Genomic DNA, 14,949 nt, shown 5'->3' with positions numbered 1-14,949 from the left:
ACAGTTCAGGGAAGGTGGAGGTGAAATAAGGAAAGGCTTGAGGAAAGCCTGTTGGGAGGCCCAGCAGAAGATGCAAACACATCCCCTGACAGCACCTGCCCTTGTGCATTGGTGTCCAGTGCCTCTAAGATTTCCTTTGGACTGTGACGAATACTGCCTTCATGTGCTGTTAAATAGAAGAATGTGCACATACTTGCCTTGGAAAAATAAGACAATGCAATGGTCTAAGCAGGCAGTCCTTGACCAGGTCATTGCAGAAAGATATATTTCTATGTTTGACTGCAAGAGAAATGAGACAGATGGATCAGATTCATGGTACTCAGGCGCAGGGAACGGATGGAGACCAGACTGCCTGGGTGAGCTGCATTCCTTTGCCTCTTATCCAACTAGAGACATGCTTTGGCATGTTGGCCTCTGTCTAAGGAGCTAGAAATGGAATAATCCCCGTCTACCTCAAAGGCTCCCATGACACATATCAGTGACTAGAACAACCAGGGATGCTCCACCTGGTAGCCACAGGCTGAAACTCCTGTACACCATCACCTGAGGGGACAAAGACCTGCACTAGGTGGTCCCTGCTTGTAAGATGCTATGAAAAAGGAGAAGGCTCTTGCCTAATACAGAATATGTGTTTTTCTTCCTGGAAGAGATCTACCCAAACCTGGTCTCATTTAGAATAGACACCAGGGAGAAACTAGAGCTTTCCTTTTTGAATGTATTACTGTTCCTGATACATGCTGCCTAAACTGTACATCAGTGGCTGTTAACTTGTACAGTTACGTACAGTTACGTCTGTTTCCCCAGTGAACAAGTTATCATTTGGGAAGCTGTTAGAAGTAGTCCTCTGACCCCTGCCACATGCCACAAGCAGCAAACTGCTGGTGTGTTGGATTCAGAGCCTAATACAGGAAATTTTGTACTTCTCCTGCCACTTAGTGGCTACAGCTGATGCAGCACCACATCCCTACTTACACATTCATAAGAGACTACTTCTGCGATGTGGAACAGGTTTATATTTCTGTTCAGGTGTAGTAAAACCTGAGTAGGGACAAAGAGGCATTTAAAAAAAAAGTTTCACTTATTTTGAATACTTTGAAATCTGTCAGGCCCCTCACAAATTGCACTCTGCAGGATGAAAGGATGTTAAAATACCATGATTACTCCTAAAGGCCAGATATTTTGTGAAACAGCAGCTTTGCTATTATTGCTGGCAATGCAATATGCCTCCATCTCCACTAGGCCTCATCTCTCGGATTCATGAGGATACGCCATTTCTCTCTGCTGGGGAGAGCCTTTCTATTTTACAGAAAGAAGCAAGCCTGTCATTGCTGTTACTGCTGCCTTGCTGTCTTCTGTAGCTTACATGGAAAAGGGAACCATTTCTGGAACAATAAGCAACTACCACATGAGCCAAACCCATTACACAACGCCTGTCAGCTACTCTGTCCTGATTAAATGATGGGTAGTTAACAAGGGAAGAGTATAAAACTCACACACTAGTGAAAGATAAGCCAAAAGACAAAGATGAAAGGTCACTGAAGAAGCCACTATTACAGTGGGATGAAATCTTTTCGACTCATTAGAATTTAGCTGGAGCCTCTCGGGGGTAGAGGAGGGGCTTCTACTGCATAGAGTTATTTAATTTTTAACCAAGATATTAAAAAAGAACTGAGTTTCAATTTTGTACTCCCAGGGTGTGACATAAATCCATTGTACGAAGGCTCCTCCACCATGCCTCTGTGAACAACTATGGTGAAGCTCCGTTGATTCCTTGATCAATATCTCCTAAGCACAAAACCCTTGTTATAGTCCTTGGTATAATCAGCCCCCGTTGCCGTCAGAAGGGCTCTTCTCTCCGCCCTCTGAGGCTGTAGGGAGAACAAGGCTTAAAGAACAGCAGGATAACGCTGTGCGAGAGTGTGTGACAACTCAAAACAAGCTGCGAACATTTTGATCAGATACTCATTCTTCCCTCAGCAGCCTACTCTCCCTTGCCCACCTCAGCCCTAGGTTCACCTGCAACACTATGTATTATGTAATATATTATGTAATATGCACTTTAATATAATATATAATGTAATACATATTATGTATTATGCACTTTAGAAGCAAAAAAAGTCACACAGCATGTGTAAAAGCAAAGCCCTCTGCCTCCTGTGAAATGAAAGCCAGAGATGATTGTTCGGTGACAAAATTGAGCGCTGTAAGTGTTGCTGTTTGCTCTATGCCAGGCTATGGAGAGGGAACAGGACTGCAGCCTCCTGTGCATCAGTGTACAGTCCCTTGTCAGCAACAGCTGGATTGCCTGTATGTCACCAAGACATAGACAGGAGTACAGCGAAAGGGCTTGGCATAACGAGGGACTTGAAAGGTGTGGGGTTCGTTCATTCCTGTCACTGACAGGACCAAGGGAAATAGTCTGGTTTGTCTTTCAGATCCTAGATTGGGTTCCAGGACAAATACAGTCAGAAAAAAAGCTGTAGTTTACTTCTGCTTTGATCACACTTAATCAGACAAGCGCTACCAGGCAACTGTGCCAGACGTTTTGAGAGGGAATTTATGCCGTAAACCATGCTGGCCTTCAAGAGAATTTAGACAGCTCTGGATCTTGCAGAATCATTTCCCCAAACTGTCATGTACTTTCAACAAAATTAATTGAACTGTCTTGCTAATGAATGTGCAGCCCTGTTTTGAGAATGTAAATCAGCTGGCAAAACACCTGCCAAGTCAAGTGTCTTATCCTAATGTAATGGGTGACTAAATACACATTCCTATGCTGGAGATTTAAATAATCCTTTAGAGCACTGCTGAGAGTACCAGAGGCTTTGGCAGACAGAGGAAAACCTACCAAAGAGGATGAACAAGCTGCAGAGACTGGTAAAAAAAATCTATTTTACTATTATTGTTGACAGATCTTTTTTTTAAATTTGAATTTTTATAAGGCTGTGTAAGTACTATCAGGTTCTTGTAGAATTATTTGTCCAACTCATCACAGTCCTTGCAATAAAGCTGACAGACTGATGGATCTCCTGGTGGTTGCACGCCACCACTGTGGCTGGGACAATAATGCAGAAGCTGGGTGTTAAGGAAGGTTTGGGGAGGTCACCCTGTAAATACAGCTCAGCTCTGAGCACAGAACTGTTTTGTGGCTCCTGAAGGGAGAAGCAAACCATTTTCCTTTAGCTCATGGCCAGAAAAGAGCTCTGTGATACAGGACCTGATAGGGGATGTACTCTAATGAAAGCAGGGAAATGAGCAGGAGGACTGTTACATTCTTAGGCATTGTGATTAAAAAAGAAATGTGCTATTGTAGGGAGAGGAAATCTCTCTCACTTGGAGTACTAGAATAACTGGGAAGAGCAGAGATATCAGGTGCGCAATCCTTAGCTCAGGTCTCAGTAACAAGACAGGGAAGTGGTGTAGCCAAGGAAAGTGCAAGTGAAATGTACCTGCTTCTAACTGGGACAGGAGAGAGCTCGGCCTCTTCTTGCTGCAGGGTTGGAACAGTCTGGCTTCATTTCTGTCCTGGGAGAATGTCCTGTCTCAGGCTGGTATGGAAGTTATTTACAAGAAAAGGCTTTGAGGAAAGGAAAAATCTAAGATTATTTGTATTTGTGATTTTAGAGCTATTGCGAGACTAGCCAAAACTTTCCTTTTCTTTGGTAGATGGCTCTGTAAGAAGAAAGTGAGCAGGTAGAGCAGAAAGAGCTCCCCGGCTTTGGGTTATCTAAGTTCTTCTCAGGGTCAATGGGGTCATATTCATGTAGCAAAACACAATCTAGCCTGAGGTGCCCTGCACGAACTGGCAAACAGCCAAGCCTGAGCATGGGCTCTTCATGTCACCCGCAGAGCTGTCCCACTGGGAGGGGTTTGCAAGCAGGGGGCTGGCAAAGGCCATCCTGGCCCTGGGCCACCCAGAACATTGTGCAGGAGGTGTCAGTCTAAAGGCCGGGGGCCCCCAGCAAGCTCAGAGTGGTCTTAAGACGTGGAACAGTGCTCCCAGTCCACGGACACCATCAGGGCACAGCTTGCCAGTCACAGGATCTCACATACAGATGGGGAAGCCAAAGGCACAGGCACAAAATAGGTGTGAACTGACAAGGATGGGGGGGTGACACAGAGAGAGACCAGCCAACGGGGTGGTGTGGCTGCAATGAGGAAGGGATGTTCACTGATGGTGAGGGGAACATGGAGACATGATGCTGCTCACACTCAGCTGTGCTCCTCTACAGAAGCTGTAGGTCAATTTGAAGGCAGAGTCACAGGTGTCCAGGCAATAGTGGCAAGAATGACCTGAGGCTTACAAACATGACAGAGGAGGAAAGATCAACAAAACTGTTTAGAAAGTTTCTACACAGTGTCCCTGGCTCTCCACAGTTAGCCCCAGTGTTGTTCTGATGCGGGACGCCCATTTATACTATAACATACAGGGCATCCTACTGCAAGGGGAAAAAAGATGCATGTTTTTCGCTCACAAGCCTGCCAGTGAGCTCTCAGTTGCCACACTGTGTCAGCCAGGACGGCTTGTTCTACACTCTTAAAAAAGTCAAGAGACCTCACTTTTATACCAACACACTGATCCCATCATGCTTCATGAAGCAGCCCCATTCACCTGCCTGTGCTTCCGAAGGCATAGCAGTGGTGTTGGACGGCAATACAAGCAATGGGCAATACTGATGAAGAAATTACCTCAAGGAGACCAGAACATGGCATGGGACCCACTGTCTGCCACATATTTCACCTATATCATAATACTGAATATGTAGAAAATACTCTGGCTGAACACGCAATTATAGGCTACTAAACACAAGAACATGTAGGAACAACTGTGTAATGAGAAAGTTCAGCAGAGAGACATTGTCTGCTCTGTACAACATGTGAAGCAGCATAGGAAAGGCACTCTATTTTAAACTAAAATATGTGTCATTACCATGAAAAGGTAGAAGAAATACCATGCCAATGAATCAGAAATGCACTGGATATAAATGGCCATGAGAAAATCCCCCATACCACAGAGAAGCTCCATCCAATAGAGCTTAGCTAGAAATGAGGCAGAAGTCATTACACTTTGGCAATGCTTCCTGGATAATTCATCATGTGAGTATATGTTTTTGTAATGAATCGAATTAATTGAAGCTATAACACCAGTCTCTACCAGTATTTACTGGTTTTGCACTAACTTTTTGTAAGCATACACGTTAAATATTAAACCAAAGACACTTGCAGGCCCTTGCCCCAAAGCAGTCCCAAATTCTTTGTGAATGGCAATGAATTATTAATACTATTCTGCAGTAGAGGGAGATAGTTTAAAAATCTGGGTTTTTTTTCCTGTCTTAGGCACCTCCCATCTTACGACAACATTCGTAGCCTATTCTAATCTTCACTTCACACCACTCCAAGTGTGAATGGACCAAATGTCAAGCCATTTTATTCTGTCCAAGGAAGCCATCCATTTTCAATCCATCTTTTTCAGCTTCAGAGCAAGATCCTGATCCTGACAATATGTGCCGCTGGGATTGGAGGCACTTTCCAATATGGTTACAACATCTCCATCATCAATGCTCCAACTTCAGTAAGTACTGCTAGTCTGAGAGCCTCCTCCTGAGACAGACACTTCCTTAGTGTCCTCAGTCTGGCTATAAACAGTGGCCTGCCACTGAAGATATGCAGTCTGCTAATACTGAGGGTGAGAACAGAAGGATGTGTTGTTCCCTCTGTATAATTCACATCTGAGGTACAGGACTTTGTTGTCAAGAGCCACCCTTGAGCAGGACCTAGTGTCACAAGAATTTATTCAAAAGCCTTGTTTCAACTGCTTTAGCAAATCTAATTCTAAAATTTTCCAACCTGCATCCTTTGAAATTGACTTTTGCCCTTAAATTCAAAGTTGGACCCATGAAATACATTTTTAAATTATCCAAGATAGCTACATACAGATACAAGTACAACTTCTCAACAGCTACAGTTTTACACTCCTAACCCTCTGTTAAAAACACATCTAAGAACTGGAGGCCATTTTCAACCAAAAGTTCAGAGGCATGAACACAGAATAAACAGATATATGAATAAGGAAGCCTTTACATTTCTCAGTGTCCTTCATCTCTATGTCATGGTTATGCAGCACTGTCCTTCCCTCTCAGTACATCCAGACATTCATGAACGAAACCTGGCTGGAGCGCACAGGCGTTCCCCTTGAGAGCAACGTGATACTGCTGCTGTGGTCTTTCACTGTCTCTGCGTACCCTCTGGGTGGACTCACTGGGGCTGTTGTTGCTGGTCCCATGGCCGTCATGTTGGGAAGGTAAGAGGGTGCTGGATTGTAATGTAACTTTTGCAGCTTCCATTAGTCCAAGAGGAATTATGAGCCCTACAGCACAATACCCACTGTAGTTAAAAATCATGAAAACATGTTTTCTATCATAGATCAGTCTGCCATTAAAATTCTGAGCTGGCAGGGAGAAATTACCTGATACGGCAGTATTTCATGTCTTAAAGCCCAATGGGGAGCGGTTCTTTTCCCCACATTACCTTCCCATCATATTCTGACCCTGCTGAAGCGCTACAAGGATTTCAGCTCAACTCTGTATCACAGTAACCACCTACATAATCACCATCACTTTTGTGCCCAGTTTTCTGCCATCCTTTTAAACAGGAAATCATGACAGAACAGAACAAGGATTTTTCTTCAAAATGAACTGTGCGAATTGGTAGGAATGACACTGGAAAAACAGAGGGTGCTGGCATAGAGCAGTTGTTGCATCCCAGGTCCTCATATCTCACAGGCTGTGTATCCACCTTTTTGACTGAAATATTTCAGGAGGAATTTGTTAAATCTTCACAGTTGCTTTTTTCCCCTGTGCTTGAGTCTCTGAAAAATATCTGTCTCCCCTCACTTATCTTTCATACACAGCTCTATCCCCAGTTCTCCTCAGAAAAAAACACTGATAGTGTTACTAACATAAACTAATAGGAAGTTAGATTTTGCCTACCTCTCTTTTCACCCCAAAATTTTCCTCTATGTGCTATCACTTTGGTTTGTTCCTCTTACATGATGAAGCAGGCACCATTAGGGTTTGGGGTAGGGCTGGAGGACTGTCTCCCATGGCTCACTTTCATGGTTGTGAAGATCTGGAAAGGATATGGTTTCCTTATCCAATGAAAAGGTTAGAGATTTCACCTTGTACTGCTTTGGAATAAAATCATATCCCATCGTGAATAAGAGAAAAAAAGACTGGCTTCTGAAGAGTAGGTAGGGCAGTAAGTTGGGACTGGAGAGACTTACTGGCTATTATGGGCCAATAGATCTCTCTTTTTTTCCCTGGTTTTGGACAGAAATTCCTTCTGGGACACATGAAAACTTTCTGACAAAAGTTTCATAAGGATCATACTATTACATGAAAAATGCCCATTTCAACAAATTAGCATTTTCAGACCAAAACGCACATGACTTACTGAAGGAATACTCCTCTCCATTCAAATGGGAAACTGTGTGTGAGTGCAAGAGCCATGAATCTGGGTGAGGACCTCATGGTGCCTTCAGTGTGTCTAAAGCCAGCACTGCAGGGACACCCTGTGGTCATGCTGGTAGTTGGAGATGACCCTAATTGTATCAGCCACGCAGATTACCTGTCAATGCTGATTCCTGTTTTCATAACAAGACACCAAAACTGCTCATCTGCCGTCTGCACACAGACACCTCACGTAGGGCTTTTGGTAACCAGGATGCTCTGTGGTGGAGCTGAGCAGCCCACCTTGAGCTTCCAGGCATGGCACGTTGGATCTGCCATGTGAAATGTTTTGTCTGATAACTAAACCTGACACACATGTGCTCACAACTGTGTCTTTTCTCTCTGAAGGAAGATGTCCCTGCTGCTGAACAATGTCTTTGTGATCATAGCCGCAGTCTTGTCAGGATTCAGCCGAATGGCAAAATCCTTTGAAATGATTATGCTCAGCAGATTTTTTACTGGCGTGAATGCAGGTACGGCAACATGAGAAACATAACAGGACAGACATGATAACAAGTATCAATTAAAAATGGAAGATATTTAAATAGGAATGATCCAAGACATTAAAGCAATTAATCCTGTAGTCTGACCACACACATGTACATGAATGAGGAAGTTGTTGTATATACAGACTGTATATTTTGCTTCTAAGGACCTTTTTTTAAAGCATACACAGGCAGGTTTTTTTGTGCAATACACATGTGGGTATCTGTGTGCACTCTGCACACAGAGAGGGGAGCTCTGGGAGAAACTGAGCTGAAAATCGATCCCTGTCTGCTCGTACGAATGTTATCAGTCACTCACCAGCATGAGCACCAACGTTACAGCCTTTACAGATGTTCATCCAAGGAAATAATGATTTATACAAGTGACTTAAAATATGATCTTCCCCCGAAAATGGGAGACTAGAGGGAAGCATCACTTACAACCTTGGATTTGGTGCTGAAAAGACCGTAGGACTGAGGCCCTGGCAGATTTCAGTTTCATTATCCACTACTACTTATGAGTATGGAAATGTATGTTTAGTAGCTTATACAATGAATAAGAGTGAAATTGAAGGTTTGGGTAAATAATAAGCACTGGTAGATCAGTCATCACATGGCCTGCAACAGAACAGTCTAACTGGCAACCTCGAGAGGTGGCTGACTGCATTTGTCCTCGTCTCCTCTGTCTACAAGCTGAGGTCAGCATTTGTCTGCCTTGCCCAGGTGTAAGCATGAACATTCAGCCCATGTATCTGGCGGAAAGTGCCCCAAAGAAGCTCAGAGGAGCTGTGGCTTTGACCTCTGCATCGTTTACAGCCCTGGGGTTGGTGCTGGGGCAGGCTGTTGGACTCAGGTAATGTAGAGCAAGAAGTTAATGTAGAGCACCAGTTTATACTTATTAAATCTTTCTTCTCCTTTTTTTCTTTTTTTTTTTTTCTTTACTACCCCTCTTTTTTCTTTCTTTTCCAGTGCCCACATGCAGCAGAGGATGCTGGGCTCTTGCCCGGTTGTAAAATGTACTGTGTAAAATGTATGTGGGTTTTTTTTCTCTAGGGAGCTACTAGGAGGGGAGGAGAGCTGGCCATTCCTTTTAGCTAGCAATGTGGTGCCTGCTCTGATCCAGCTCACAGCTCTGCCTTGGTCCCCTGAAAGTCCCAGATACCTCTTGATTGACCGTGGAGATAAAGAATCCTGCATCTCTGGTGAGTTTAGGGTGACTATTAGCCTCTCACTGAGCATGTGAGGTCTACTGACTGGGCAGATAAACAGTGAGAAGGTTGATTACATATTCTTAACATACAGTCCAGCATGTTCAGACCAAAGCAGATTGAAACATAAACTTCTTTCCAACACAGATATTCTGTTTGGTGACTCTGCCAGCCTCCTTAGATGAACATAAAAGCTTTAAGCCCAATGCCATGGCTATGTCACTAGTCCCATGAATAATGTTTTTCTAAACCAGAGGACCATATTTGGTCTGTACAAAATATGTGGTGCCATCAATGTTTGTAATTGCATTAGCTGCTGCCCCCTTAAACAGTGCCCAGGTGGTGGTTGGGTATGTATTTGTATGAACAACCACAGTAATTCTGAACGCAGATGAATGTATGCTTTTTTGCATCCTGCTTTTGTGCCCAGACTTGGGCTCTGACATTTTGAGAATGGTGCCACAACTTTTACATGTAGGAAGTGTCATATCAAGTTCAAATGTGATCACTTCCTCCTTCCAAACTAAAGAACATTCTATAATCTTAAATATTTTTGATCTATTGAGGTAATTGAAAGGCATCTTCCTACAAAAGACTTTTTTGCTACAATGGTAGGGTCAAAAGGTGGGACTTGTGTTCTCAATGGCAAATATGTTTTGTAACTATGAAGTGAAATAAATGCTGGTTGAAGAGCTCATGACCAAATCTGAAGCCAATTCATATTAAGGGATTTGCTTAGATTTGTAGCACACAAATCCCCGTATACAGAGCGGCTGGAATTAGTTTCTGGGAAATATGTGCTGTGCACCAAGAACATCTTAATTGCCTGCATTTCTCAGGGAAGTCACTTGAGATCTGAGGCAGAAGCATAGCTGCTGAAATGGCACTGGTTGGAAATACTCTCTTGTCAAACAATGGTGAGGGATTTGCACTCCCTTTCCCCCAAATCCTTCAAGTGGCTGCACCACAACTGGCCATCTCTGTGAAGGTAACACCATGATTACAGACTCTGTCCTACAGCTTTCTGTGGCCATCACTTGCTGCTCGATCTTTCACCCTGCAGAGCAGACAAACTGAAGGTAAAGTTCAGGGGATAAGAGGTTTCCTTGTCCTTGCAGCACTGCAGAAGCTCAGAGGCAACAGTGACCTGAGTGCAGAGCTGGAAGAGATGCTGGCTGAACAGGCTGCCGTTAAAGGTCAGAGAGCAAAGAACCCTTGGCAGCTCTTCCAAAATCCAGCTTTGAGGTGGCAGCTGATGAGTATCATTGTGCTGAGCAGTGCCATGCAGCTCTGCGGGAATGATTCGGTAAGCAGCCTGGCAGCCACAGCAATCAGCAGCAGTGCTGTATCATGAGACATGGGTGCAAGCTCTTGGATTTAACATTCCTGCTGCAGGAGAAGAATGAACAGTGGTCTGCTCTGCCTGTGCAGATCTTGAAACCTCAGATGCTTGGTTCCCAAAGTATGCCTGTGCATTATGGCAAGATTCAGAGGGACGCTATCAAAATAGCCTGTATGCAGCACATTAGTCATTCTCTGCGTGGTCCTTCAGGAAAAACAATGAGATGTATTTTCAGATGTTTTCTCTTACTGCTTTCTCCTCTCTTCTCTCCCCAGATGTATTTTTATGCAGCTTATGTTTTCCAAGAGGCTGGAATTCCTCAGGACAAAATCCCATATGTTGTAATCGGCACAGGGAGCTGTGAACTGATCACATCTGTCACTTGTGTGAGACTCTTAATGCACTCTGCTGACATGCAGACTCTGTTGACTGAGGAGGCTGTTAATTACAAATTTTGGATTTACATTGCTTTTCATGCCAAGGAAGCCCTTTATGCACAGCAGACAGCCAGTCTCTCAGCACTCATGTCCAGACAGATTAATGCAGAAGTATTTTGTCAGACACTGCATCATCATCACTGTCTGAAATCTCTCAAAAGTGTAACTCTCTTCTTCGTGTCAGTATGGATAGTGGCAGAGTTTAGGCTGCAGCTGGGACATTCTTGTCTCCTCTGAACATCCTTCTTGCCTTACTCCTGCCAGCAGACTCTTTCCTTTGACTTTTCCTTTTTTTGCTAAGAAGTGGACAATCCTTAAAGTAGTTGTAGAGCGAACTAGGCATGGAGTATTGAAATGGGAAGAGGGAGCAGGCGGAAATATAAACACAAGTTAAATATCTTGCTTTATTTCACTGTGTTACTTTGTGCAGAACATGATTATAGACTATGCTGGTCGGAGGCCACTGCTCCTGGGTGGATATATTTTCATGGCAGGATGGGCCATTGTCTTCATGGTCGCTCTGAGCCAGCAGGTAACAAACTTTACTTAATTATTTACATGGAGTGGAGTTGGGCTTTGCCTTTTATATGACTGGGGTGTTTAGTGGTGGCAAATAAGTGTAAGTGCCCTCACTGGTTTTCCGTTGGTCTCTGTGGCTGTAGACTCAGATTAGCTGGATGCCTTATCTCAGCATGGCCTGCATTTTCGCCTATATCCTGAGCTTTGGAATCGGACCAGGTCAGTTCCCTCAGTGTTTTCACTGAAACTTTTGGGTACTGCAGGGGCTTGGAGATATGTGCAAGCAGCTTATGGAAACTCTCAGACCCTCTTTAGCCACAGCACACTCAAAGGAATGAGGCCATTTCTGCCAGCAGTTTTCAGCTGTTTCACGGGGGCTTGCACGCCCCTGGTAAGTCAGTGTTGTGCAGGGACAGTCTGTGCCATTCTCTGTGTCATTTCTCCTTACAGCCATCTTTTGATGGCACTTGGAGGTGATTCTTGTCTTAAATGGACAACAAGCTTTTGATTTGCTGCCCAGTCCATTAGGGCTGTAGACCAGCATTTCTAATGCTTCACTTTAACCCTAGAGATTGACGGCTACGTCATGTGATTATTTACTTGCAGATACCTGGAAACACAATTTCCACATCTATTTGTTAGCCTACAAACATGCATTTTCTTGGCAGAATCCATTAGTTTCTGTGGTTGTGGGGGCAGTACACAGGCTGTGTGTGTGCACATGTTTGCGTGGTATGTGAGTACATGTGAGGCTCTGTTCACTTACATGAGTTTGAAGGAAGGCACGTAACAAAAGAACCAAGCTGCCAGTGTCGCATGCCACATGAGTTGGCAGTAATTTCTTGTCCCAGTCCCTACAGTGCCATAGGACTGAATTAATTATAAGCTGTTCTCACAGTTGGGTCCTGGTGAGAATAATGTGGATTACAAAACCTTTCCCGGCAGTTCATTCTAACATGGGAGAGTTTGAATAATTAGCCAGTCCTTAATATTTAACCTAAAACTTCCCCACTGCAGTTAATCTCTATTACTACTTGTTCTGGCATTGTTGACTAGTGAGAATAATTTACTGAATAATAATTTACTGTTCTCATATACTTCATGTTGGGTTTGCTTGTTAGTATGTATCGTCTTGTTTTTAATATAATGTCAACAGTATTACTAACTTTCTTGCCATTTCTTTTTCCAGCTGGTGTAACAGGAGTTCTGCCCACAGAGGTTTTTGATCAAATGTCCCGGCCAGCTGCTTACATGATCTGTGGCTCTCTGCTCTGGTTCAACCTATTTCTGGTTGGAACAGCCTTTCCATTCATTGTGGTGGGTTCCCAAGGCAAAGCAATCACCTGCAGCTCTTTAGCGTTTTGTACAAGAAAGAGGATCTGATAGTGACCGGGAAAAGAGACAGTGCCTGGAATATCGCAAGCTGCAGACACACAGCAAGATAGCACTGCCACGAAAAATATCTTTATGAGGAAAGTGGTCAGAACTCCTCTAAACCAAACTTCCTCCATGTTCCCTACAGTGATTTCTGATGTGAGGCTGGAAGCAGATTACTTTGGGGCATGGATGACTGATATTCCTCCTCTGTCCTCAGCTGAGAACAGCTGGGACTACAGATGTGGTGTAATTCCCCTTGGCCAGACCCTGGCACCATTCCCTAAGGTGATTCCTGAAGTGAAAGGGAGCAGAACTCCACAATATTCAATCCTGTCTTATTTCCTACTGTGGGTCCCCATTCTATACAATTATATATAAAGACAGAAAAAGACATTTTGAGATACTCTTCTTGGTATGTCAAATCTCCCAAACTATGGTGGGGAGCTGTTGCATCCAGGCATGTAAGGCCCTCACCAGGGTGCACAGAAATACTCCCCGGGTGAAATTAGTCCATGCAGGAGCAGGGATTAGTGGCCTATTTGTCATCGTACAGAATGTCACCAACACTTTGTTTTTTTCCTCCTCCTCAGAAAAGTCTAGCACATTTCTGCTATGTCCCATTCCTTGTGGTCTGCGTCTGCACTGCACTCTACGTTGGGTTTTTCCTTCCTGAGACAAAGGGAAAGTCCTTCCTGGAAATCTCGGAGGAGTTCAAGAAACGGAACTTCAAAGCTCGGACCCATGTGGTTTTTTATAAAGGCCCTGAAGAGATCAAATCCACCATGTTGTAGCAGAAGAAAGGAGGATGGTATCTGGGGGGAAATTCAGCAGTGGCTATGTTCTCTTGCAGGGACACAAAGAGAGAAGTAGGGTTAGGGACAATATATTACTCTTAGGTTCTTAGGTTCACCTTGAAAAGATATACTTGAACTGATAAATCCCAACAAAAGTTTAACAATTTGTTTTCAGTTTTTAGTGCTAAGTAACACATACATATTTTAGAATCCTTATTAGAGAGTGACAGAATGATGCCTTATTCGCTTATCATCAAACAACACCATGCAATGCTTTAGCGAATTTCTTCTGAATTTCTTCTATATTTCTCCTCCACCGAAACAGTAACTTCCATCTCAGAAGCCTTTCTTTCCTTGCCCCTGAATCTGGGCTCTCTAACGCAAAAATTAATACAATTAAGTTCTGTTTTCTGACAACAGATGAAATTCTCAGTACCTTGTCTTGGTGCTCCCGTTGTTTCTGTTATTAAGTGATTTCAAATAGACCTCTACTTGTTGAGCAATAGTGAGCAGTTAATTATTTTCAGCTATAAAAACATGTGACAGATGGATTAGGAAGAAAGCTTCTACTACTTGCTAAGTGGCTTATTATACAACTGACTTTTGGGCATTGTTTTGCAGACTATTTTTTCTGGACTGGTTTTCTTCATGGCTTGTTTGTTGTCTTCCAGTCCTATGTTGTAAAGCACAAGTAATTCTCTAGTCCAGTTTGTACTGCTCTCACGGACACTGCTGGTGCATCTTGTAGGGTTTTACACCTGTGCTCTGCTAAGGTTAGAGTGTGGCGAGGAGCTCTTACAGCAGCAGCTTATTTTGGAAGTGGAGATTTAGAACACAGCAGAACATTCTCTGCAGCATGTTCTTGTTGTCTCCATAGAGCATTTTGGAAAAGACCCAGATGTGATTGATACTGATTCTTTTTAGCTAACCTGGTCCAGAACAGGGCAACACTCCTCATTTAATATCGCCTTTCACAGGCATTGGGTTGACTGGTGAAGTTTCTTCCAGTTTCTTCTCAAAATTATAATCAAGCCATCTCTTTTCTTTTGGCTTTATTTGTATGAAAGTCACAGCACTGCTGATGGCTGCAGCAAAGAAGAACACGTACATTTTCAAAATAAGTAGTTAAAGTTTCTTCCAGTATATTTTTTAACTACATTTTTAAAAAATACAGCATTTTTGAATGACAGGACTGTAAACATTTCTGGAGTGTGTTACTGTCATGCTGGGTATGAGTGGAGCAGCAGATCTATTTCTCAGAAGAGGAGTCTGTGCAAGA

The 14,949-nt window shown here is 43.4% G+C and overlaps 1 protein-coding gene across 1 annotated transcript; it reads left to right on the top strand.

The window, feature by feature from the left end:
* The first annotated feature begins 2,856 nt into the window (after positions 1 to 2,856).
* Positions 2,857 to 13,667, top strand: LOC127022716 (solute carrier family 2, facilitated glucose transporter member 11-like). The gene is made up of 12 exons (XM_050906436.1): positions 2,857 to 2,877; positions 5,474 to 5,572; positions 6,141 to 6,301; positions 7,857 to 7,981; positions 8,717 to 8,846; positions 9,047 to 9,195; positions 10,320 to 10,507; positions 10,819 to 10,929; positions 11,411 to 11,512; positions 11,643 to 11,718; positions 12,689 to 12,816; positions 13,467 to 13,667. The coding sequence occupies exons 1-12, from the start codon at positions 2,857 to 2,859 to the stop codon at positions 13,665 to 13,667; spliced, it is 1,491 nt and encodes a 496-aa protein (XP_050762393.1).
* Positions 13,668 to 14,949: the final 1,282 nt, after the last annotated feature.

Source organism: Gymnogyps californianus, chromosome 16 (genome assembly GCF_018139145.2).
Source record: "Gymnogyps californianus isolate 813 chromosome 16, ASM1813914v2, whole genome shotgun sequence".
NCBI lineage: Eukaryota > Metazoa > Chordata > Aves > Accipitriformes > Cathartidae > Gymnogyps > Gymnogyps californianus.
This window is presented reverse-complemented; position numbering and strand designations above follow the sequence as displayed.

Coding starts and splice junctions, on each gene's coding strand:
- LOC127022716 (XM_050906436.1), top strand. CDS start 2,857: ATGAACAAGCTGCAGAGACTG. Junction 6,302..7,856: donor ATGGCCGTCATGTTGGGAAG/GTAAGAGGGTGC, acceptor TTCTCTCTGAAG/GAAGATGTCCCTGCTGCTGA. Junction 8,847..9,046: donor GGGCAGGCTGTTGGACTCAG/GTAATGTAGAGC, acceptor TTTTTTCTCTAG/GGAGCTACTAGGAGGGGAGG.